Raw genomic sequence first — 25,339 nt, forward strand, 5'->3', positions numbered from 1 at the left:
TAAACATCAATCTTCCACTTTATATACCAAACTGACATTAAAGCAGATGCAGTAAATGTAAACGCAGTTGAAAATACCCAGAAATTGTACAAATGTTTATTATTTACTGTTTAATATTTCATTTACTGCTGCCGGTCCCATATGAGAACGTGACCGCGCCGGGTTTGTTTGGAACTATTGGAGGGTTACATGAACCACGTGACCGCGTAGCGGCGAGATCAAGGAGTGTCGCAACACTCTCTCTATCTACGGCTCTGTGTGAACCCAAACGCGCCTGATCTGCCCGCTGATTGGACGCCAAACTACCCACTCGGTGTGACGAAGTACACGTCAATCACTGCGCAGGGGGCGGGACCTGCCAGAATACCGGTGAGGAAAAAAATCCTGCTGTCGGCTCTGATCTCGGTTCTCTCTCTCCTCCACAGTTAAGTGTGTGACCGGAGCTCCGTGTGTCGGACTGCGCTAAACGAGAAACACAGCCATGGCTGAAAACGCCGGCTTGGAAAATCACCGAATTAAGAGCTTTAAAAACAAGGGCCGGGATGTCGAGGTAGGTTCAGTGTCTTGTCATGACTTATCCGAATTTTAAAGTCGTGACACCGGTTCCTGTTTTTTTTTTATTTCGCTTTGCGGTACAGACTTGATTTTGGAACCTCATTTACCAGCTAAAATCATGGCTGTGTCCAAAATCCATGCTACCTCACTACATCATTTGTCAAATAACCACAAATGGAACTATGGTAGTATGTACTATGTAGTACTGTAGTATGCACTTTAGGACGGTACCTCAGGAAAGACTAGCTTGAACGCTGATTTAACCTAATATATCCTACATTTGGCAACGACCAACACAACAGTCGGATAAATAAGCATCATGTAAATATTCCTAAAATCCGGTTTGTTTAGATAAAACTTAAACAGCGACGCATATTCTGACTGGCGGATTTAGGAAGCCATGTTTGCTATAGAGGCCTTTGCTGTAGGCCGCGCCCGCTTCACAGTGCATACTAGCATACTAGCATACTAAATAGCATGTAAACCGTCAACGTTACTATTAATGGTGTAATCATTCGACATACTGTTTAGTACGGTAGTATGCAGCTCGCCCAGCAGCCTGATAGGAGCCGGTTTAGTACGCCAGCTAGCCGTAGCCAAGCTGCTCATTGGAACGATTTTAGGACAGCTTGATGTGAACCTGTCAAGTTGGCACAGGGTTATATGCCATGTTACGGGTGCGTTGAATAAAATGTCACAAAACAGCTGGAGGAAGGAGGACTGTAGGCGAATATTTGCATGTGTGTTGGTGGCACTGTCAGTAGGCTAGCTTTTAGCCTGTTAGCAATCACGTACAGTTCATCTGTTCCATCATTCCATCACAGCAGTTGAGGAAAAGCTTTACTTCTGTACTAATGACCAGGAGCATGTCAATCTCAGGCATGTTACAGGACAGCTGTTGGCCACTAGGTCGATAAAAACTGAGTGAAAAGAGTGAAGTCTTGGACTAAAAAAAAATACAAAATTCATATTGATTCAATCAGATGAATGAGTGCTTGCTGCTTGGATTGTACATGTTAAACATGTCTCATATTGACTGACGAGTCAGATCTTTTATATGAACCCGGTACTGGTACTGAAGGAGCTTGTGTAGTGGATGTGCTGTATTGTCCTGGATGGGTGACAGCTTGGCTATCATCCTCCTTTCTCCCACCTCCTCTACAGATTCCAGAGGACAGTTCAAGACAGAGCTAAAATGCATCATCATGTCTGTGGCATTACTAATGACTTTACAACAACAGAATAAACTTTGTTATTGTGAGAATGTCAGTATATATCCACTGAACAAGCGTTGGTATGTGTTATTTGACATTTTCACTTGATACACTTATATTTCATCTGGGACTGGGCTATATAGATTTGGTATTTTAAAATCTGAAACCAACAAAAAAGCAGCAAGCAGCATTAAAAACACTTTTGTACAAAATGTACCACATATGAGATGCTGTAACCATGATATGTACAACAAGGCTTTGGCTGTTCATGTATAACACAATGCTGCCCAGGCAATTTAAAGTATACAGCACTGCAAAGCTGTTATGATCAATTGATGCTATGATGTGGTGGAACCAATTGGTTAATTTTTTTGTTTAGAAGGTCTGTATTTGATTTCTATTAAAGCATATAACAAGAATTCATCTTACATTGCACACATCTTGTTTGCAGATTGTCAACATGGTTACTGCATGAATATTAGTATCTGAAGCCGCTGATATTCGGACCTTTGGTGTCAATATTGAGCATAATTTTAGAATCGCATCTAACCCCGAGTCACGGTATCCAGTCTGAGCAGCATCGCAAATGGAGAGTCATGCATTACTAGCCTTGAAACAACCATCTCTTATACAGGCTTCTTAACAAGAAAACCATTTGATCATCCCTTCCCTCATGCACAGCCAATCTTCCAGTCAGTAACACAGCTGAGATTCAGAGCTCAAGAAATCACTGGTGGTGGGGCTAGCACATTAGACTGCTGTGCCACCTGAGTGCCTAAAATCCAGTTGCCCGATTTGGATATTCTCAATATCCCTGTGCATTCTGGTGATCTCTACCTGCAATATTGCACCCTCACTAGTCATGAAGGGTCTCCTCTGAGACATGTGAAGCTGGCAACCACTTGCTTATGCCAGCCAGCTGCAGATTTTTACAGTGTTTTTGCATAAAGATGACCACAGTACTCTGTCAGTAGTTGTGCTGGCACATTGTCATAACATCAGAGTTGCAGTTGCATGCTTTTAAAAATGTATCTATTACTAAACGCTCAACTGTGGTTTTGTACAAAATAATCTGCTTTTCGATAAAAAAAAACAAAAAACTGTTAGAAATATGAATATCCTACACTTCACTTTAATTATGAAACTCGAGTGGAGCGAAGGTAAAATGCACTAGTCCACTACTGCTAACATTGGGGGTTCGAATCTCAGCAGTGCCACTGACCAGCCGGGCGCCTGCACAGACACTTTGGGTTGATCCCTGGCTGGTTGAAGGCGCCTGTACAAAGACGGTGAACCTGTTTCTGGCAGGTAAAAAAGAAGCACCTGACAATTGCAAACATGTCAGAGAAGGTGAAACATTGACATCTGGCAGTCCTGTACTTTTAGGGGGTTTTCTTTAGCCAAATGGGAGTTAGTGTTTACAGCCAGGTGAGCCGACTACCTGGTGCTTTTTACTTTGTTTTTAATTCTCAAAGTTTGCTTTTTAGCTGCCAGACCTGACTTTTTTTGCTTTATACGTATAATCTTTTGTTGTTGACAATGATTTTCCCCACCCCCTCCAAGAAATTACCAACGCAACACAACTTCCCTAATCCAATACCAGTATTTATAGTATTAACTAATCATAGCTATATTTAGCTGACATTTGCTAGCATTTCTGTATCATCCACTTATGAGCAGTGTGCAGCTTTTTTTATATTTACAGTTGTATCTTTATATTTACAATTGGCAAGGTGGTTGTGATCACCAAAACCTACCCTTTGGTAAAATCTGTTCCACTAAAGTTCTTGTGTTAGGCGGTTAAGAAACAAAGCATGGGATATCTACTAAATCCCAGATCACAGAGTGTCTTTTTGGTGATGCAGCTCGACTCTTTACGAGCATGTAGCACTAACACGTCTTCACACAGTACTAAAACACACTCTTGCAGATACACACACTGTGTCATTATGTCGGGCTATGCAGTACAGAGCTGTCAGGTCACTGGAGAAACCCTCAGGCTTCTGGCTTATAAAAGTGTTTCCTAACTGCTTTTGTATGTTTTTCTGTACTTGTATGTTATACCTGTACTTGTAAATCTTGATTCAAACGTTGCATGTTGCTCTGTTTTTCCATGTCACTTGTCACTGTTGCTTGAAATGTGACTCAATGTTGTGCTCCTTCTTAGGAATGAATGGTCATCTCATGTGAATGCAAGGTTAGCATGTGCCATCGTACACTCAGTGCAAATTATGGGACAATAGTCACATTTTATTTGACATGTCCAGTCTGCAGCCACGTTTTGTCACTTGCTGGTGTTCTCCTACAGAGCCATGTCGTGTATGGAGAACCACGCAAGCTCTATGTGCAATACACAATTCTCACATTGTGGGTCTGTCGTAACACTCCATTCTTATCCAAGCAACATGTGATAGACTCAGCATTCTAAAATTTAGATTTTAAATCATAAATAGAAATGCAGTTGACATATTAAAGCTCTTCCTGACAGCATTGTAGTTAGTATGTTAAGCAATTATTATGAGTTTTACTTTCATGCTTGATCATGATGCAAAATATCCACACCATTAAAAAAAAAAGGTTACACACAAATCCACATTCGCAGAGTTTAACATGCTGTCAGACTGCATTCTGATGCTAAACAGCTTTCGTTTGTGACTTTAAAGTTTAATAGTTCCGGCGTTTATGATCTACATGATATTAGTGTATTAAAAATACTTTTTCAACTCCCTGTAGCTTCACTCTGAGTTCAATCAAGCATCAGCTATTGTAAATGTATTTTAATAGCATCTTTAACCAACAGCATTAACCAGACAATAAATTCTTTGTTGATTATTGGTTACCTGAATATTCACATCCCTAGCACTAATCTGGCTCTAATAAAACTTGAAATAAATGTAGCTGTTGTGAATTACCACCAGCTAAGAGATAATGAATAACATGCTTCCTCTTAGACACCTGTACCAAGTTACTACACCTTTTAAAACTGCATTGTATATGAATCATGCTCGGAAGTGCCAACTATCCTGCCTATGCACTCACACTAACAGGTGGCCAAGATGCCAAGTGTCACTCAGAAGGGCAAACGGTGAGCAACATCAGTTGTGTTCTTTCAGACTCCTGTTTATCGTGGCATCATCAGTGCTCAGATCTCTGATGTTCCTACAATAAAGCAAACGCTGTATTGTTGTGCCACTGGCATGTACTTTATCACTGTGTGCCACATTGATCCTAACACACAAGTACAATACAAGCAAACTATGGATACCAAACAACTTGGCTAATCACAAATGTTTAGGGTAATCGTGCAAGTGTACCTTTAAGTCAGGGCTGTGGCTCTGCTGCTGTAACATGAACTTAGATGTCCAGTCATAAGACCAAACCTGATCTGTCCCATTGCGCACCCCCCAACCCCCATTTGTGGAATGTCTGTTTGGCTGTTTATTTTCAGAGCATTTCCCCCCTACTCAAACCCTCCTTACCATGTCAGCTTTTCACCCATGTCATGCTAAAAGGTTAAAAATGAGGCTATCAGCCTGCCTGTCTTGTCAGTTGTTGAAATTAAAATCGCCATTAGCTTGATATTTAAAGAACAGATGTGGCAGTGATAGCTCAAAGGTTGAGATACTGGACTAGTAATCAGAAGGTTGCTGGTTCAATTCTTGCTGCCACCAAGTTACCACTGTTGAGCCCCTGAGCAAGGCTCTCTAAATTGTTCAGATTGTATTCAGTTGCTGTGGATAAAAGCGCCTGCTAAATGCCACAAATGTAAATGTTCATTTTGATTTTGTTGGCACTAATCTGTGTGCATTCTAAGGTCAGTGGTGTAATGTGGTCAGTCTGGTTTTCTTTGTGATTCTGCTCAGCATGTCGTTGGTTAAATTGAAGCTTGCCCGCACTGGTGAGTAACTGCTGGTCGGCTTTTCTGGTTGCCATGACCACCATGCTTAGTTGCCTCTTTGTTCGGTGAAGTGGCCGGTCTGGGACTGCTGGTCGTCTCACTGCCGATGCATCATTACACCTCATTTGCTATTAATCAGTTTCATTCTGGTCTAGTTATAAAATATTAATAAATGTATAGTAGCGCTCAGGTGGTGAACTGATCTAGAATGCTAGCCCACCATCACTGAGATCTGGCTTTGATTTCTGGCTCTGCCGGGTGTCTAAACAGACGGGATTGTCTGAGGAGCTGGGGTATTCATGCCTTGTGCCCAGTGTTTCCCAGTGGAACTGGACATGCCCCATCTCTGACCAGGATAACACTGTTGATAGTACAGACTTATATTATTGTATAAGTACTATAGGTACTATAGTGTGTATATGTATATAAATCTCTCCTAAGCCACTTTGTGTGTTACGTACTTGTATGGTGTAAATGAATAAATGTTCTGATGACTTAAGTTTGATCCAGATGTGACTGTTCACAGCTTCTTGTGTCCAGGCTTGATCCTGTCCTTTTTTATCCATTATATGCTTTAGCATTATGCTCTTTTCTCTCCTCTCGTTATTTTACGACTTGCAGGAGTACGAGGTCAGGAATCTGGCTTGTATCAGGGGCAAGTTTGGTCTGGTCAGCTAAGCTTTAGCCCTTGTTTCCATCGGCCTGCAGTGTTAGTCCCTGTAGATTTAATTCATTATTACTTTTCAGTGTGTCAGGTATAGTTTATCTTTATTTAATGGTGTAGGTATATAAAAATCTGGACTGTCAGTGTGATGAGTCTTGAGGCATTTGTTACATTTGTGTGTGGTCACCATTTTATTCACTGTGTGTGCATGTGGGGCATTGCAGAAGGAGGGGAGAAGTGATGATTCTTGAGTTTTGGTCTGAATCAAGTCAGTATTAATGTTTTTGTACTGTTAATAACCAGACCAGTGGTCGATGTTGGATATTGTCAGTTTTAATCACCTAGAATGGTCTACACAAAATTACTGTTCCTTTAAAACTGTAGATCATGCTCAGAGGAGGGACCTCACTAATCCCTACTGTATACATGCACTGTATACTGGTGGCCAAGATGCCAAGTGCCACTTAATAGAGCAGGCAAAGAACCGTATTCATTATTTCCTTTTAGACTCCAGTTAACAGAGACGGGTGGTGTGACATTCCTTCCAGAGCGCAAACACTGGCATGTAATGTGCCACTGGCATGAAATTTATTACTTGTATATGTATGAGCTTCTTAGCTATGTTGGTCTTGATGCTCAATCCTTAAAATGGATTGAAATGACACTTAAAAAATTACAATAATGCTTATTGTTATGCAGTAAGTTATTATATACAAAAGGTATTTTGATCATGAACAGTTTCAGATTGCATCCCAAACCTGCACAGTACATAGTAACTTTCTACAGCTGTATAGTTATAATGCAGGAAGGGTGCAGACATATGGCTACCATTCAGTAAGCTAGTAAAGTATTTTAGCTACTGTGATTCCATGTGCCAAAACTCAGACACTGTATAAACAGCACACTAAAGAGATAAAGGGTTTGTTTTTGTTTTTATTTGTTGCCCAAGTTGGTGCCCCTACACTATAGGTGATCCAGTGGCAATCTGTTATTAACGGCTCTTTGACATTATTGTGCTTGGGTGAGATCAGATTTAGCAGGTTATGCTATCTGGGTAGAGTTAGCATGCTAAGTAAAACAGGAGAAATGGTTCTGACTGCTTTACTACTTTACTGCTTTTAAAGTACAGAGACTTAGTTTGTAGTTTATTTTACTCTTCTGAGTGCTTTAAGTGTGACAAGGCTAGACTTTATATATGAATGACCTATGCTCTGATGTTGATTGAGGTGAGCTATCCACCTAAGTGACATTTACAGTAGTCATGATAAAGTCCTGGCTTTAATAAAAAGTTTACATTTTTTCACACTGTTTTGTGGAGTCTCATCATTGACTTTTGTTTAGCTAATCATCAGTAAGTGTCTGCCTTCATTGCGTACTATTCTAAAAACAAAACAAAATGTTATGCCAGAATAACATCCACTATTGTTGCTAAGTAGTAACCTTTGCTTTATCTTTACTTCTTCTCTTTCAGACTATGCGAAGACATCGTAATGAAGTAACAGTTGAACTGAGAAAGGTAAGGTATTCATCTTTCTTAATGTGTAGTTATTAAATGACCAGCTCAAAGATTATACCATGGACAGAGAATCTGATCTGAGAATTTGGGATCGAGTGCGGCTGCAGTTGGGTGGAGGTGCGTGTGGGTGTACGGGTAGGTGGATGAGTGGGTGGAATGGAGAAAAGAGTGCATATGAGCCTCTGATCTGAGCTTAGTGGACATTTATCATCTCCTTGATATGCTTGTGATGTTACAATAGTCCTTTAGGACTGTAGTAAATTCAGTTAGTCCAGTATGATAAAAGACTCATCGCAAAAAGGCATCAATGGTGCTGACATTTTTTTTCCATAGCCTATTCATTTTATTATGGCTCAGCAAGGCATCACACCAACTGACAGTGGTCCGAGAAGGGACAATCCGGGAACCGCCCAGGTTGTTGGGCAGCCAAGATTCGTTGATGCCAAAGGACATGAAGGATTTGACATCTGGTACGAACAAACAGAAGGGCTACTGTGGCTCAAATTGCAGATCATTTTAATGCTGGTGAATGTGATCTATTGATTAGGATCATTAAATTATGGATGCAAATTTTGCCAAGTACTTTTTTTTAATGCATTTTCTCCCCTTTTCTCCCTTTTAGCGTGTCCAATTGCTCGATTGTCATGCTTCCTCTCCACCAATGCTGATCCCTGCTCTGATTGAGGAGAACAAAGCTAACCCACCCCTCCCCTCCGGCACGTGGGCAGCATGCCGTATGCATCTTATCACTTACACTTTGACGAGTGCAGTGCAGCTCAGCGTTGTGTACGGAGAGACACACCCTGAGAGCACTCTTTTCTCATCTCTGTGCAGGTGCCATCAATCAGCCAGCAGAGGTCGTATTGCACCAGTCATAGGAGAGAAATCCCATCCGGCTTAGTCCCGCCCATATCTGAACAACAGGCCAATCATTGTTCATGTGGCTCCTCAGCCTTAGCCGGCAGGCAGAGCTGAGATTCGATACGATGTACTCGAGATCCCAGCTCTGGTTCCAGCATGTGTTTTTACTGCTGCCCCACCTGAGCGGCCTTGCCAGGTTCTTTTAACTAATAACCGATCGTCTTTTGTTGGTAGTTACCTGACAAGTGTACAGTGTCCCATATAAAATATAAACCTCATTGAGCCTCTAACAGAGAACGAGGCAGTAATGTAGAACAGTATGATAAATGCGAACAGTGTGAGCCACACCAGCTCAGGATTTGGTAGCAAACAGTATAATACAAAGGCTAAGTAAACATGTTAATCAAATAAAGATGTTTGTATTATGAAGCTTTACCTTTAGACTAGAACAAAATCAGCATATCCACACCATGTTAAAAAAAACACCAACCCACATGTGCTGAGATGAACATAAACTGATGTTTCACATGTTCAGTTCTGCAGATGTAAGCAGCATAAAGACTTGAGTGACTTTAATAGGGGTAAGGTCATTATGGCCAGATGCCTGGCCTAAAGTATCTCTAAATCAGCAAGGAATCACAGCAAATGACAGTGGTCAGAGAGGGGACAAGCCAGAAACCGCTGACAGGTTGTTGGGCAGCCAAGATTCGTTTGATGCCAAAGCACATGAAGTATTTGATGTCTGGTAGGAACCAACAGAAGGGCTACTGTGGCTCAAATTGCAGATCATTTTAATGCTGCTGAATCTGTCACCACATCGCGCATTAAACACTTCTGTGTATAAAGCTGCGTAATCACAGCCCAAAGTACCCATGCTTACACCTTTCTTCAGTCAAAAGCACTTACAATGGTCATGCAGCCATCTAAATTGGGCATCTAATCCATAAATGAAGATCATGTGATTATGTGGACGGCCAGGCATGTGTGTCTTGTTTACCCTTGGAAGAGATGGCACCAGGATGCTTAAAAACTTAAAATTTTTGGAATCTGCTGGTAATAGTCTGGTTCCACCAGTACAAATCTTTTGTTTTATGTTAGCTGGCATTTTTGAATGAAGGGTTTTAGGTTCTTAATGGCTCTCTGCTTCATTATGTTAGTTTGCAGACTAGTGCCCTTTATACCATGAGCATTTCTGCTATTAAAGTGCCTCTTAGGCTGGCAGTATTTGAGTCATGGAGGCCCTGGACTGGCAGCACCCCAGGATGGAGCACTGAGTCAGAGGCCTCTTGTTGGTGCATGGCTTTTGCTTACTGGCCCAAACCCAGAATAAGCCCCTTAGGAAGGTTGTGGGTCTTCTTTTTTTCTGTCACTAAGGGAAAAATATTTTGGCATACATCTTCTTCATTAGACTCTTCTTCAGTGTGTGACTAGCTTTTGCAGGTGTATGGTCAGGCTTCTCTGGCAAGTCCTAATAATGTTTGGAAGCACTCTGTTCTAAACCTCAGAGCCTAAGACTGATTAATTGATATTTGTCTCCTTGATTGAGTTAGAGATGTTAGAAATGTTTTTGTACTTTCACAGTTTTCTGGCTCTTATGACTTGCCCATCATGGGACCTTGACATGCCATGAAATTGCTCATCAGTAAAGCCTAGAATGCAAATTATGATTGAGCCTTAGTGTGCCTATGTTTGATATGATAAGCTATTTGACAAACCAGGAGAAAGTGTGCTTCAATGGCTTTTCTTGGCTCAGTGCCAAAAAGAGGACCAATGCCAATCATCACGGACAGTTTATGGATCTTGACTTTCTGTCACCAAGGACTAAAAATATGTTGATGTCTGGGGTCTGCTATGTTAAACCTTCATGCTGTGTGTGTCGTTATGCCTCATCGAACAGTGTCATTCTAGCAGCTGTTTCTGATGCTGGACTAATCGTTGCTAGAGCACATTTTAACAGGGAACAGGATTTTGCACAGCACCCACCCCAAACTGATGCTGGATCAGATTGGTGAAGCATTGAAAAGAATGCGAACATAGATGTTGTTGTGAAGCGTTTATTTAGCCCAGTGAAAAACAAACACATTCTTTAGAGTGAATATTTTCTTAGAGCTTCATAACAGACCAGACAGCAGATTTAATCCCAATAAGGGGAAGCAGGATTTTGTGCATTTTTAAAAGAAACAGTTGACAAAAGAAAATGAGTGGTGAAATGTGTTTCTATTAACTATTGTAATGCAAAAAAATCCTAAAGATGTCTTGTTTTGAGTTAAAGACTACAGTACTGAATGCACATGGTTGTTGTATACATAAGTAAGAACACAATTGCACAGGTAAGACCCTCTGGATCGTGGATGAAGTCATGATGTACATGATAGTACAAGGACCAGCATCACAGCAAGCCAGCCCAACAGCCTGTCCCACATAAACAGCTATTTTGCAAGAAAGATAGGTTTTAAAAAGGGCAGGAAAAAAATCTTGCCTACAATCCAACAAAAATAAAATAATAAAGTCCAGAATTTGAAAAGATGATAGAGACTTTATTGTTAAAACAATACAAATTGTAAAACAAGTGTTTCATGAGTCTGAGGGAATAGCAAGTGAATAAACACAGCCAGGATGGATTAGTGATGTCTCTCCAGTCTATGCATGCAGTTAAGTTTGCTGCACTATAATCCTTACTGTTTATAAATGACAACATGCCAGATTTCTTTGCTTAATGGCTAGCATCTTACAGCATTACATATGCACTGAAAAACACAGTCTGCTGCTTAAATATAATTATTAATGGCTGTCATATAAAAGGCTGAATCTACAAAGATTTAAACATCAAGTCAACTTGAATTCATTCATTTTATTTAGTATTTGGTTGAGCTTCTTGGCAGCTGTTACAGCCATCTTGGATATGCCTTAATAAATCTTGACCCACATGATGTATTTTGAAAAGTCTATCAGGTTTTACATTGTAATTGGTAAATTGGGGAGTGATGGTGTACACCAATTTTGCTGTGAATGTCCATTGTGGATAACCGACCGTCATTAGTCTGCGGTTAACTGGTAGCAGACGAGCATATAGCATCTAATTAAAATCTGAAACACAGTGTGTCATATTAACAAGTTACAACAAGTCTCCTCAATCAGAAGTAGCATCGGTAGAGAGGAAGCATAATGCAATCAGGTAACTGGATACGACAAGATTGGGAGGAAAATTGGGAAAAAAAATTATCTGCGTTCTTACTCTGTACAGACTATATCTGCACTCTCAGTTGGAATCAAGTTTCAGCTGTTGGAAATTAATTTAATATACTTTTTTTTTATCGAAAGCATTAATAAAATAACTTTTTTTTCAGTTATCGGTTAAGCAGTTAATCATTGAACCTCTTAAGAACATCAATAATCTTCATCATAAATCTCTACTCTGATGCTTTTGTAATGTTGCTTTGATTTGTTAAAACTTTCTAGTCTTTAGTCAGTCCTGATCAGACCTGTCCCTGCTGTTGCTGAAGATTTTGTTTTGGTAAATAAATGACCACATAAATGAGTTTCATTTGAATGTATTAAACCTGTGTTTGACCTCTTCATCTGTCTCTGCAGAACAAAAGAGACGAGCACCTTTTGAAAAAGCGCAACGTTCCACAAGACGAAAGTCTCGAGGACTCGGACGTAGATGCCGACTTCAAGGGGGTGAGGATCTAATCCTGAGATTTTTTTTGTACCCCTGATTTCATCCCTCTTAATTCTGTTGCCCCTTCATTCTATGACTGCCAGTTGTATTCAGTTACAGGGGAGAGCAGTTATTTTTAAGTCAAAACAAATTGTATAATATTATTCAAGTCCTCACACTGTGGCTGTTAAAATAATACATGCTTAGAGAAGGAACTTGAGCTCTGTGTGCATGTAGCTGATATGGCTAGAAATGTTATGGTAAGAAAGTAATGACTGTTTATACTTTTTTCAAATATTTATCAAGATATCACAATTCTTTGAGAATATTCTTTAAAAGTAAAATACGAAATACACCATTTTGTATTTTTACAAATGTGTGGATTTTGTGTTTTTATATAGATTTATTTGTTATGTCAGTTGAACTATCCAGATTTACTTATAAATTACCATGCACAGGTAATTAAACACAAAGAAGAAGTGAATAGTTACAGAGCATCAGTTAACAAAAGTGGGACTGCTTTGACCTTTGAGGGGACGGTAGATTAAAAATAAAGAAAGCGCTCACCTCAGCAATGTTGAGTTTTATAAAATATCTGAGTCGACTAAAAATGATTTCATAAAATGTAGAAACATGTTTTGCTGTTACTTTGATTAGATACTGTGCCAAATGGTAACTTTTTTTTTACTCTGATTTAGGCAGTTTGGGTTATGATATGTATGCTACCTGATTTATACCAACAAAGTTCTCTTTGCCTTGACTTGCTTATAAAGTTATTAGTATTTAATTTGAATCAGGAATGGTGGGTTATGTGCTTTTCATGGTGTGTTTGAGGTGTCATTTGGGTAGAGTACTGAGGGGGAGGGATGATGTTTTTTGTTTAGATCTTTGGCCAGCTTTGAACAAAAATCTCTGAATATACCTTCAGTTCTCATGTCATGAATCACTTATCTTACCAGTGCTTCATATGTTGTTTTAGTTAAGATTTGACAAAATTGCAATATTTCTTTCTTTTCTTTTTCTCAGCAAAATGTAACACTAGATGCCATCCTACAGGTATGTATGTGATGTAATGCCAGCATGATTATAGTTGTGAGTAGTTGTGAGCCTGATGACTGTGTGTTGATTGATAGTAGCTACTATGTTGGATGCCTTGTGGGCTGCACACACTGGCTGCTAAGCAAAGTGCTGAGCGGCCTGTAATTACCTTTCTGCTTTTACTTTTTGATTTTTATCATACATTCTTCTCTTTCTTACAGAATGCCACCAGCGACAATGCAGTAGTACAGCTCAGTGCTGTACAAGCAGCCAGGTTAGAGATTTATCATGGTATTTTATTGTCTGTGTGCAGACCCGGTCATGTCCATACTGTTGATCATTATTTTTGTTACTAATGTCTATTCTTTAGATTTGTACTGCTTATTCAAACATTATTGAATTAATATTAGTTATTAATTAATGTTATCTAAAGGTTTTAAATATGAAAATGTTCACTTTCTTAATCATGTGATATAATAATGCAGTATTTTAAATTTGATCAGAAATTTCAGGTTTTTTTATTTAAATTGTTATTATTTATCCCACTTTTTAATACATTTTTGGCATAAAAGTGCAAAAAAAAAAAAGGATTTTAATTTTTTTTCCATATTTTGAATTGAATTTTTCCGTATTTTGAATTGAATTATATTGAATCATATTGGAGGTGTGGTAGGTTTTAAAGTCAACAACATATTGTAATAGCAGTGTAAGTAAATATATGATAAATCTCAAAATTCTGCTTTAGTCAAATAAACAAATACATTGTATTGAAATTAATCTTCATTAATTACTGATTTAGTAGTATAATAAGTTAGTGTATACAATATTATAATTATTATACTTATTATAATAAGTATAATAAGTTGCATCATCAATTCTATGTGGTCTTTTTTATTTATTTATTTAATTTGGCCTTCGTTTTCATACAAAAAGTCAAACTGATTTTTGTAAGCTCATAAAATTATTAAATTAATATCTTTAACAGAAATAGAAAAAGATTTTTGTAATGTTTAGTTAATTTGTAAATCAGCTTTAAATTTTTTTAAGTACGTGTGATAGTCAGCAATAAATGACTTTTATACAAATGATGATTTGCATGCTTCAATTTAGAGCCATTTTTAAAGCTAAAAAGGTGCTAAAAACTTAATAGCTATAGAGAACAAAAAATGAGAAACTTTAAACCTTAAAATCATTTTAGTGCAAAAACTCCTAATATTATTCTGACTGTGAAATTTATTGTATACTGTATTTCTACTGTGTAATAAATATAGAATTATTTGCTCCCTTTTTTTGAGCAGAAAACTACTCTCCAGTGACAGAAACCCTCCCATTGATGACCTGATAAAATCTGGTATCCTCCCCATCCTGGTCAAATGCCTGGAGAGAGATGACAAGTGAGTATTTCCAGTTCAAGCATCAGAGAAAGTATAAACCAGAGAGGATGCTTAGCTTGCCCAGATAAGCGAGCAGCTTTTTGTTGTGCGTGAGGTAGAGCAGAGCTGTGAGGGAACAGATAGAGAAAGAAATGAAGAAAAAGCAGGACTGAGTGTGTGTTTAATGAAGAAAACTGGGGTTGATGGATGAAAATCGGAGCATGAGGGTGATCCTGAAGTGCCAGCTCACTTTGTGCTGTGAGGCTTTTCCTCCCATCCCCCACAACTCTGCCTGCACGAGGCTTGTAAACACCACACACACACACACACACACACACACACACACACACACACACACACACACACACACACTTGGAACTACTAGCTGTGGTTGCTTTTGGCTATTTTATTGACGTTCTAATGAGTTTTTCAATCTTGTGTGTAATTTTATCTTTTTATTTAAGATGAGATTGACGTCACCCTGAAATGTGTGAACAGTATTTTTCTGATTGTTCAGATCCTAGCAGCATTAATCTGATTTTAGGTTATTTGGCAAGCATTGCTGTTTTCTGCACACTGGCTTAAGGGTACACCAGAAGCACTATTTTTCAACTGCCAAGGCTTAGTAGAGTCTAACGTTAGGTCTGTGGTAATAAATAAAAATTATTATGTGACAAAATTATATCTATATATTCATTTTTGTATTATAGGGCCATTTAATGTATTTCACAGTTCAATTTTCATTATGTCTGGGACAGTTTTGATTTGTGCCCAAGAATCGACTTATGGGAGGTAGCATTTAACAAAATTAAATGAATATTATGACACAATGAGCAATATACACTCTGGCCATATTCTATTTCAAATACAAATGGTATTAAACTAGAGCAACCTCTCAGCTATAACAACAGCCACTCTACTTTTCTCTATACACTATATGGCTTTTCAGAACACCTTGACATATGTCTGTGGGAATTTTTGGCCATTCAGTCAAAAGATCGTTTGTATGACTGAGCACTGATGTTAATCAAATAAGTCTCAACTGATTTTCCAGTTTATTCCAAAGCTGTTCAGTAGGGCTGAGGTCAAGGCTTTGTGCAGGCCACTTCATGTCTTTATAGGCCTTTGCTTTGTGCACAGGGGCACAGCATGCTGGAATAGGAAAGGGCCTTCCCTAAACTGTTGCTGCATAGTTGGAAAGCATATAATGTTCTTATATAACTATTTTTTACACTTTTGTGTAAAACTTTTGTGGATACCTTTTTCAATATAGTGTATATCCAGGTCATTATATTCAAAAATAAAAATGTAACCAGTAAGCTAAGCTGGCTCCAGGTCAAATCAGCATCATCATTGTTTTTGCTGGAAATATTTTAATTTGACCCCAAGCTTCCAAACGAGCTGGATTATGCAAAAAAAAATAATGTATGCAAAAAAACAAAACAAAAAAACAAAAAAAACTGTACGATACATGTAAATTTGCTTATATTACAATAAAGTTATTCTTCCTAAGTATGTGGTTTGGAATGCAGTGGTACTTGTGCACATACCATGAAAACATTAATAACCTGACAACAATGACTATGCATTATGGTTTTCAGAAGAAGAAAATCATTTGATTAATCATGTTGTTTAATTAGGAATTTAATATAAAAAGTGGAGTAATAAAAAGCAGGAAATAATTCATGTTGATTTGAATTAAACCACAAGCTGCGAGTCCCAGTGTAGTTGGTTAGTGTTTGGAGCAGTACTGACAATACTTAAAATGTTTTATGTGTAGTGGCATAATTTTTCATGATGCAAATGTTGCACCATCATGTGGCCTGCTCCATTTGGTCCTGGAGCACACTGGGTTGACAAGTTTCTCTCTGTAGACACTCTGGCTTCTACCACTGTCTTAATTCTTATTGTCATTTCTCTGTCATTCCTTCTATCACCCTCCACCCCCTTCTCTCTCCACCCTTCTCTCCCTTAATACAGTCCTTCGTTGCAGTTTGAGGCTGCATGGGCTTTGACTAACATTGCTTCAGGGACGTCAGCCCAGACGCAGGCAGTGGTCAAATCCAGTAAGTCCCAGTGTTTAAAGTGGCTGCCTTCCAGCATCTTTCTAGAGCATGTGAATTTTAGACTCAGCTGACCTCTCTTTTCTTCTTTCTCTCCCATGTGCATCTGTGTGTTTAGATGCTGTTCCCTTGTTTCTGCGACTGCTCCATTCCCATCACCAGAACGTGTGCGAGCAGGCCGTGTGGGCACTGGGCAACATCATCGGTAAGTTCCCGTCTGTGTGATTTTCTTTGCTAGTTTTAGTTTTTGTACAGAAATTGTAGTTTGACATAATCGTTTGCAATCTGTCCAGGTGATGGGCCACAGTGTCGAGACTACGTCATTTCACTTGGAGTGGTCAAACCCCTCTTGTCATTCATCAATCCTTCCATACCCATCACCTTTCTGCGTAATGTCACCTGGGTCATCGTCAACCTGTGCAGAAACAAAGACCCTCCTCCACCCATGGAAACAGTACAAGAGGTGAGAAGTGTGTCTGTGTGTGCAATAGCCTTAATATGTGACGTGGTAACATGGTTAGAGCCCAAACGATATTACCATGTGACATCTTAGAAGCCAAAAGAACAATTTCTATTTGGGTGGAAAGAATATACTAAACTCTGTTCATATAATTGTAAAACATCTTTATATATAAACACAGGATATTAAAGCACTGTTTAAAACTTGTCTCTTTCTGACAGATTCTCCCTGCGTTATGTGTACTCATATACCACACAGACATAAATGTAAGTACACCTGACTCTATTGACTGTTTACATGCAGCCTAATACTCTTGAAGCGAATATGCAAATATTGATCCTAAATGGCATGAATATCAGTATTTTATAACAAATTATGTAATTTTGTGTTGCCGTTGACCACTGTTGAGTGTTGTAAATTAGATCTGATATAGTTCTAATGCCTGGTGTTGTGTAGAACACGAAGGTTTCATTTTGTGTCGAAGCTTGTGTATTGTTATAACAGTACTATTTAAACTTTATCTGGGACATTCGATAATACCCAAAATTATTATTTTTTAGGAAATACAGTACAAACTTTGTATATAAATGGTCAACATGTGCAAGCTGTAGCCCTTATGCAGCTTATGTCTTGCCCAGTTTTCTGTAGAGTTCATAAATCTGAAATTAATCAGGTGACAGTGAATTTCCAGCTATGCAGCAGACTTGCTGAATGCTGACTTTTGCCTTTCGCTGGCAACTGAGTTCATTTAATTTTCTTCTAATACTTTCCCCCCTAGATTCTTGTAGATACAGTGTGGGCTTTATCATACCTAACAGACGGAGGGAATGAGCAGATCCAGATGGTTATAGACTCAGGTGTTGTCCCTTTCCTTGTCCCGCTGCTTAGCCACCAAGAAGTCAAAGTTCAGGTAAATAATCAAAACTATTGCAAGCGTGTTTTATGCACAGCGTACCCCATAAAGAAATGCTGACTGTAAGAGGTAAATGGTGCATGTGAGTGCTTTCTATGTGGGCTTTTAGAAATGGCAGTGTGTCTCTGATTTGCATGTTTACTATATGTTTGCATTTCCTCACTCAGACGGCTGCACTGAGAGCAGTGGGTAACATTGTGACTGGGACAGACGAACAGACTCAGGTGGTACTAAACTGTGATGTGCTCTCTCACTTCGCCAATCTACTCACACACCCCAAAGAAAAGATCAACAAGGTGGGTACACACACAATTGGGATGCACCTATAGCATTCTGTAGATACCTACTCTAACCTTACTTAAAGATATTTGACTATAAATCCTGATAATTTTCAGTACTTTTTCAGAATTGTCTTCTCAAATTAATTGTGCTAAGGTAACTTATAAGTTATCTGCTATATTTAGTGTTTTAAAAAAGAAATCAATTGTGGAAAAAAAATGTTTTCTCTTTAAATATTAATCGATTAATTTTTAATAAGATATTTTTTTGAAGCAAGAAGAGAGTTTCTATGGTTCCATTGTTGGCATGTGAACTATCCAGCTTATTGGATATTATACATTTAAATTGTTTGAGGAGAAAAGTAATTAGACATTTAAAAATTATTCGTTTCTGAGACAAATTGAAAGGATATCTTGATGTGTTTCACGTGAGCAAAACTACTAAATGGATAATCTGCATCTCAGGCATTCCACATTTCCTTTTTGACTTTTAACTAAACTAAAACTTATTAAACTGAAAATATAAACTAAGACAAATTGCCAGATCACCAATTAGGCTGAGACCTTAGGTGCCAGTACTGATACAGTCGCAGGATTGGTGCAATCCTACACCTCTGCAGGTTTTTTTTTTTTTTTTTTGCCATTTTAAAGATGTCAGTAAGCTTAGAATTATCCAGATGTTTATACTTATAACAGCGGTAATTTCTTAGATCAATATGTTTAATTTCTGATTCCATTATTAGCCAGTAAAAAGTTGTTGTCTTGCTGCTGTTACAGCAAAAAGCCAAGATTATGAACCATCATTTTATTATATTTTGATTATTCTATTAAATTGTAAATATGCTTAAGTAAAGGAACAGGTTTTATGAAAAAGATGTTTTAAAAACTGGTCTTTAGTTTTGTCCTCAGGGGTGTAATAAGGTTCCCTGAACAATGCAAATTATTTAACAGGGCTTCTCTCTGTGTGTGTGCGTGCACATATGTTTTACAGGAGGCAGTTTGGTTTTTGTCCAACATCACAGCGGGAAATCAGCAGCAGGTGCAGGCTGTGATCGATGCAGGACTTATCCCAATGATCATACACCAGCTGGCCAAGGTATAACACACACAAATACTCATCAAAGCTGCATGTGGTAGAATTTTGGTTGTAGTAGTTTGTTTACCTCGTACTCTCACCTTGAATTTATGCACATTTACATGAAGCCTCTTAGCTTGCTACTGAACTGTTTATAATCGATCTAACTTTTTTATTGACGATCCAAATAACTCCCTCACATCAGAAAAATTCAATGTGCCTAGAAAGAGCCAGTTTTCAAGGATTCTGGATACTTTTCTAATTCTTCTGAGCCATTTAACTATAAACTTGTTAAACCCAGACAGCAAAAAACCTACTAATTCGAACAGTGTAGCAGTTTATTTTTGAAAGAAATATTGATTTTACTTTCTAGAAGAACCTTAGAATTCGTTTTTACTTGCATTTAATTGCATTTGGCATCCTCACACTTGTTTGCAGCAGAGGATGTTTTCTCTGCAACAGTTTTATCTGAAGAAGCTGGCAGGTTGTCTGTCATTGATTGGGCACTGTAAGGCTCATGTGGCTGTGTCTGTAACATGGCTGATAAGACTGGTGTAAATAAGTTCTTTTTTTAATTAAGCAGTCATGTGTCAGTGTTGTCATTTTTAATTCCAGGAACAATACAGTGTTTACCAACGTTCTGCACAATGCTGCTTTCATTTTGCGGCAATTTTCTAGTCACTACTGGGAGAGTAAATGTTATATCTTGGCTGAATTTTGTATGGTTTTAATCCAGTATATTTGAGTTTTTACACATTTTTAACATGTCAAGTGCTGATGTTAGGGCTCATTTTCATATTTTCCCAATTCTTTAAATTTAGCAGATAATATAAAAACTTAACATATTTCAGTTTCCTGTGAAGAAGCTGTTCACCTATTTGGCATGTTAAGTTCCTTCTTTTTGTCTCACCTCATTTTTCCTTTTTTAAACAGGGTGATTTTGGCACACAGAAAGAGGCTGCATGGGCCATCAGCAATTTAACAATAAGTGGGAGAAAAGATCAGGTTTGTCTCTTAAATACATGAATCTTGTTTGGAATCAACGGCATAAGAATAATGAATAACGGCTGATCTGCTGTGATTGGCAGGTGGAGTATCTGGTGCAGCAGAATGTGATTCCACCCTTCTGTAACCTGCTGTCAGTGAAGGACTCCCAGGTGGTGCAGGTGGTTTTAGATGGTCTGAAGAACATCCTAATTATGGCTGGTGATGAGGCCAGCACCATTGCTGAGATCATCGAGGAGTGTGGAGGTAAAATGAACACCTCAGAGGAAAGACTAGAGGCTACAATAGCAATGCTATTAAGCTTTCCTTAAAAGGAAGTAGGTGTAATGGTGACAGAAACCTTTGGGTGGTATTTTTCATTTTAGCTGAATTCTCACCTTTGTATTACATGAAGAACATGAGCATGCAGTTCGGCTTTGATCCAAAATACTTGACGGGACTCTCAAAATCTGAGAGATCAAATCAGGTTAGACTTATAGTCGGGTTTATTTGGTTCGTCCACTTATCCTAGTCATTGTAATGAGGGAAGCTCATTCGGACTTACCACAAGTAAGAGATTAGGGATAGATGTGGATGCAAGGAACAAGGTGACAAATTATTAATTACAGTTTATTGTTGTTTAATCCATTAGTAATGCAGAAATAAAAAGTCCCATAAATGAAAAAAATTGGCTTATTTAGCCCACAAAAAACAAAATCAATAGAAATCAGCCTATTCATCTTAGACTTTAGAGTTTATTATGGGTCTAAACTTGGCTTTTAAGTAACATTTTTTTCATAACGTTCTCTTTGGTTTTTGTACATATTTGGAAACAGCATTTAAAAATGTTAATTTAGATTTTGCTCATTTTTAACTGCTTGTGAAGTTTGTTAGTTACAATAGAGCATCATATAAAACAATCTCAGATACAATGCACAAAAGTGTTGCTTTGAGCCCAATTTGGCTTTTAATTTGTGCTTTACATCACCACTATGTACTCTGTATCCACATCATGTCCGTCATGAGGACCTAGTTTATTCTCTAATGTTCTACATTGCCACCCAGTGGTCAAACCTACACAGTATATCTTTTGAAGAAAAAATACAACGGAAAAGAGAAGCCAATCTCTTGACTAATGGCAACAGAGATAAGGTGGTGTGTTATTTAAATAAGAAATATCATATTTCTGTTGGTTGTTTTTGAACTAAGTTCTGCTGGTTCGAATCTGGGGCTGAGGTTTGCAAAAACAGTAGGTGCATGGCTTTACGTTCACATCAGTGCACCCTTAATGCCTGTCTTAAGCCCAGATATATAGGAGAGTTGTGTCAGGAAAAGCATGCTGTGTTAAATCAAATATGCTGGGGAATAATAGTGACACTGTGGTATCAGGAGCAGCCAAAAAGAATCATTCATATTTATTTTGGTTGTTTCACTGTTTAGGTTAATAATTTAATGTGAGTGAGTTCTTGTTCTATCAGTTTGTGAGGTAGCTAATCATTACACAGAAGATTTGAAGATCTGAAATCTGAGATTTGTTGGAATACAGGACAGGTGAAATTAGGCAATACTACAGCTTGGCCGATCAAAATATTTGCTACAAAAAAGTGGCACAGTGGCATTATGAACTGTTTTGTGACCACAATTAATAGGAATTCAGAACAAGTAACAAATACAGTCCTAAATACATAAATGTTATGCCATGTTTTTGTTTTGCAGGACTGGAGAAAATTGAAAACCTGCAACATCATGAAAATGAGGATATCTACAAACTAGCGTTTGAAATCATTGATCAGTACTTTTCGGGTGATGACGTGAGTATCATGCTAACAAAAACTAACAAGAAAAGCTCAGCTCAGTTTTTTTAATGCTGAAATCTCAAAGAAATGACACATAATTTGCACTTGCAAAAATTGATCTTTTTTTTCTTTCTTTTTCTAGATTGACGAGGATCCAAGTCTCCTCCCTGATTCCACGCAAGGAGACACGTTTAACTTTGACCCAGCCTCCAACCTTCAAACCAAGGAGTTCAAGTTCTAAATGAGCCAAATTTCGAACTTCAATTTGGTGGGATTCCCTGCTGCTCTCCTCCCCGCTGGCCCTCACCACCACCATCCACCCATCACTGTTCAATCCTCTAACGTGACAAAGCTACCATACAAAAAGCATACAAACAGCATACAGACCTACAACCTAGCACTGAAGGATCAGCCTAAGCTGGACTAAAGTCTACACATTTCAGAAGAGGAGTCATACTGCAGTTGCCAAATATTGAAAAAGAATTGCTCTGTTGCTCACTCGCACATAAACAGATTTGAGTCATACGTGTGCATCGACATTTCTAAAAACTTTTAACCTTCCACCAGCCATCATATGAGCCGATAAGAAAAACTAGCAGGAATGGACGATTTAGGGTTTTTGAAGACAGGGATTTTTTTGTTGTTGATGTATTTCTTTACAGCAAGTTTCTTTCATAAACACTGATGTTGATTCCACAGCCATTTAGACAGATGCCCCCTGACATCCGGCCTCTCCTCTGCTAAGCCATGTGGAACACACTTCTCTACTCTAAAGGACTATTTTGTGCAGAAGTGTTCAGCCAGAACCAGTTTTTTGTTGATTTGTTTTTTTTAAATCATGAAACTCCAAAAATATAATGAACAAACAGGAGCAAATCACACCAATTAACCAAATGCACACAAACTCCCATTTACCTGAGCCTAATTTTTAACACCACCAACCTTTGTGTTACTGACATGTCAACACAAGACAGTACGATGTCCATCCAGTAAGACTTTGACGGACAGTGGCATCCTTCAGAAGTGTTTCTGGACTCAGACAGACGGAGAAGGCACTGGATTTTTCAGTATTGCACTTTCTGAAGAGAAAACTCTTTCATTCTGGAGTCATCCATTATTTTAAGACCTCGAAACTATAGAAAATGTTTATCATACATGGACAAGGCCATGCTATTCCTCACCGATCCCTATGGAGAAGTTATTTTCTCCAGCATAAAAAAGTAGGTGTAAATCGTCAGCAGAAAGAGAAACTCTGCTGAAATGATTGAACTGTGATTTTTGTTTTCTGTGATTGGTGGAGCTTCCACATCTGCAGCTTTGATTCAGTCTTATATGCACACCTTGGAATATATGAATATATATATATATATATATATATATATATATATATATATATATATATATATATATACATACATATATACATATACACACACACACACACATTTTTTGCTAAATGTAAGTGGAAAGCGGCATTCGCTGTATGTATACACAAGCAATGGGATATGCAGGTCCATGGCAATGCTCTTTCTGTTTAGTTTTATTTGCTACAAAATGTTACTGTACGAACTAAAAAGTATCTTTTCTTATTCTGGTGTAAAGTATAAACTGAAAAGCTGCCACTCATGCAACATGTTTGTCGGACTTCTGAGAACAATAACATTGTGTTACTGATTCAGAATGAATTGGGGACTTTTTGTTTTATCGTTCACTTTTCAAGAGCAAAGAATTTGTTGGAAATGGGCTTTCTTACTGTTGTGACTGGATGTCTTTTTTTCCCCTCTGCAGTTATTTGTGAAAGAACTTGTAGAAAAACACATTTGGACTAATGTAATCTTTTGGCTGCAGACTACTGATGATGAGGATTCGAGGAACAACAGCAGCCCTGTTTTTTGAAATTGAAATTAATTTACTATTGAACAAATACCTGCACGGGTGTGCAGTTCATGAACTTATGTAGACACCTAGGAAATCCGAGCCACTTTAAAGAATTAAATTTTTGGTCTTGTATGTGTAATAAATACAAGCTTATCTGTGGTTGCAAGATTTTTACTTGCGCAAGAAAAAAAAAACAATAAAAAATTGCGTCAGATCGCATTTTGGCCTTCGATTGTTTGTATCTTTTTATAAATTTTAGCATTGAATTACTCTTTAAGGTGGCTCATCTGTATTTTTTCAACTCTTGTGCATATTAAAGATAAAGAACGAGTTGAATTCATTGTGCCTTTTTTCATTTCCAAAAGACTAAAAGCAGTTGGTGCTTAGCAGTGAAAGTCTTTTTAAAGGGTTTGTCAGGTGTCTCTTTCTCTGGAGTATTTCAGTTCTGTTTTTTTCTTTGAGCAGTTTTACAGTGAGGCTTCCTGCTGTGCTCTGGACTATACAGTAATGATTTTACTTCTTCTCTGGTTCTTCTGGCTGACTTGTAATTGATCCTTTTCATTCTCCCTTATTCACATTTCCCCCGATGCACTATAATTACCCACAATTCCACTGCTCTCCAACTCACATTCTTACCCCTTTTACAAGTCATTACAACTTTCTTCACTCCCTCAGGACATGCTTTATGTATCTGTTATTCTAACCAAAATAAACTCGCTGTTAGCCATCTTCTCTTTCTTCTCTGACATTTTAATGTCTATAATGCTTTCTGATTCTTATTTCAGTGTGCTTGCTAGACTTTTTCGTTTTTGGAGTATTGTCTGTTTTAGGCTTCTCTGAGGTTAAAAGTGCACTGGCCAATATTTTACTGTATAATTTGTTAACAATAAGTTGAAAATACCTGGAAAACACAAGACGGCAGAATTGTTAAAATGATATTATCAAAGCAGGTGTATCATAAGCCTGAGTAAACAGCATTTAAACACAATAGTTTAAAAACCTACTGATTCAGCCATTTTTTCTACCTTATGAATGTGTGCTAAATCAAACAAGACACAATACCTAGTGGGTAAGATAGTAATGACTTTTGTTTTAACAGGCTTACTTTAGGG

General features: G+C 38.1%; 1 protein-coding gene across 2 annotated transcripts; it reads left to right on the forward strand.

Annotated features, from left to right (window-relative positions):
- The first annotated feature begins 418 nt into the window (after positions 1-418).
- Positions 419-24,959, forward strand: kpna3 (karyopherin alpha 3 (importin alpha 4)). 2 transcript variants are annotated; one of them, XM_063009281.1, is made up of 17 exons: positions 419-550; positions 7,803-7,847; positions 12,300-12,389; positions 13,396-13,425; positions 13,629-13,681; positions 14,706-14,801; positions 16,761-16,846; positions 16,962-17,048; positions 17,137-17,306; positions 17,525-17,569; positions 18,082-18,213; positions 18,384-18,512; positions 19,486-19,590; positions 20,503-20,574; positions 20,658-20,820; positions 22,270-22,364; positions 22,492-24,959. In XM_063009281.1, exons 1-17 carry the CDS (start codon positions 482-484, stop codon positions 22,588-22,590), a joined length of 1,566 nt encoding a protein of 521 aa, XP_062865351.1. In that variant the 5' UTR covers positions 419-481; the 3' UTR covers positions 22,591-24,959. The 2 variants fall into 2 exon arrangements, with proteins under 2 accessions (XP_062865351.1, XP_062865352.1); XM_063009282.1 differs by lacking the exon at positions 13,396-13,425.
- Positions 24,960-25,339: the final 380 nt, after the last annotated feature.

Source organism: Trichomycterus rosablanca, chromosome 15, assembly GCF_030014385.1.
Source record: "Trichomycterus rosablanca isolate fTriRos1 chromosome 15, fTriRos1.hap1, whole genome shotgun sequence".
Taxonomy (NCBI): domain Eukaryota; kingdom Metazoa; phylum Chordata; class Actinopteri; order Siluriformes; family Trichomycteridae; genus Trichomycterus; species Trichomycterus rosablanca.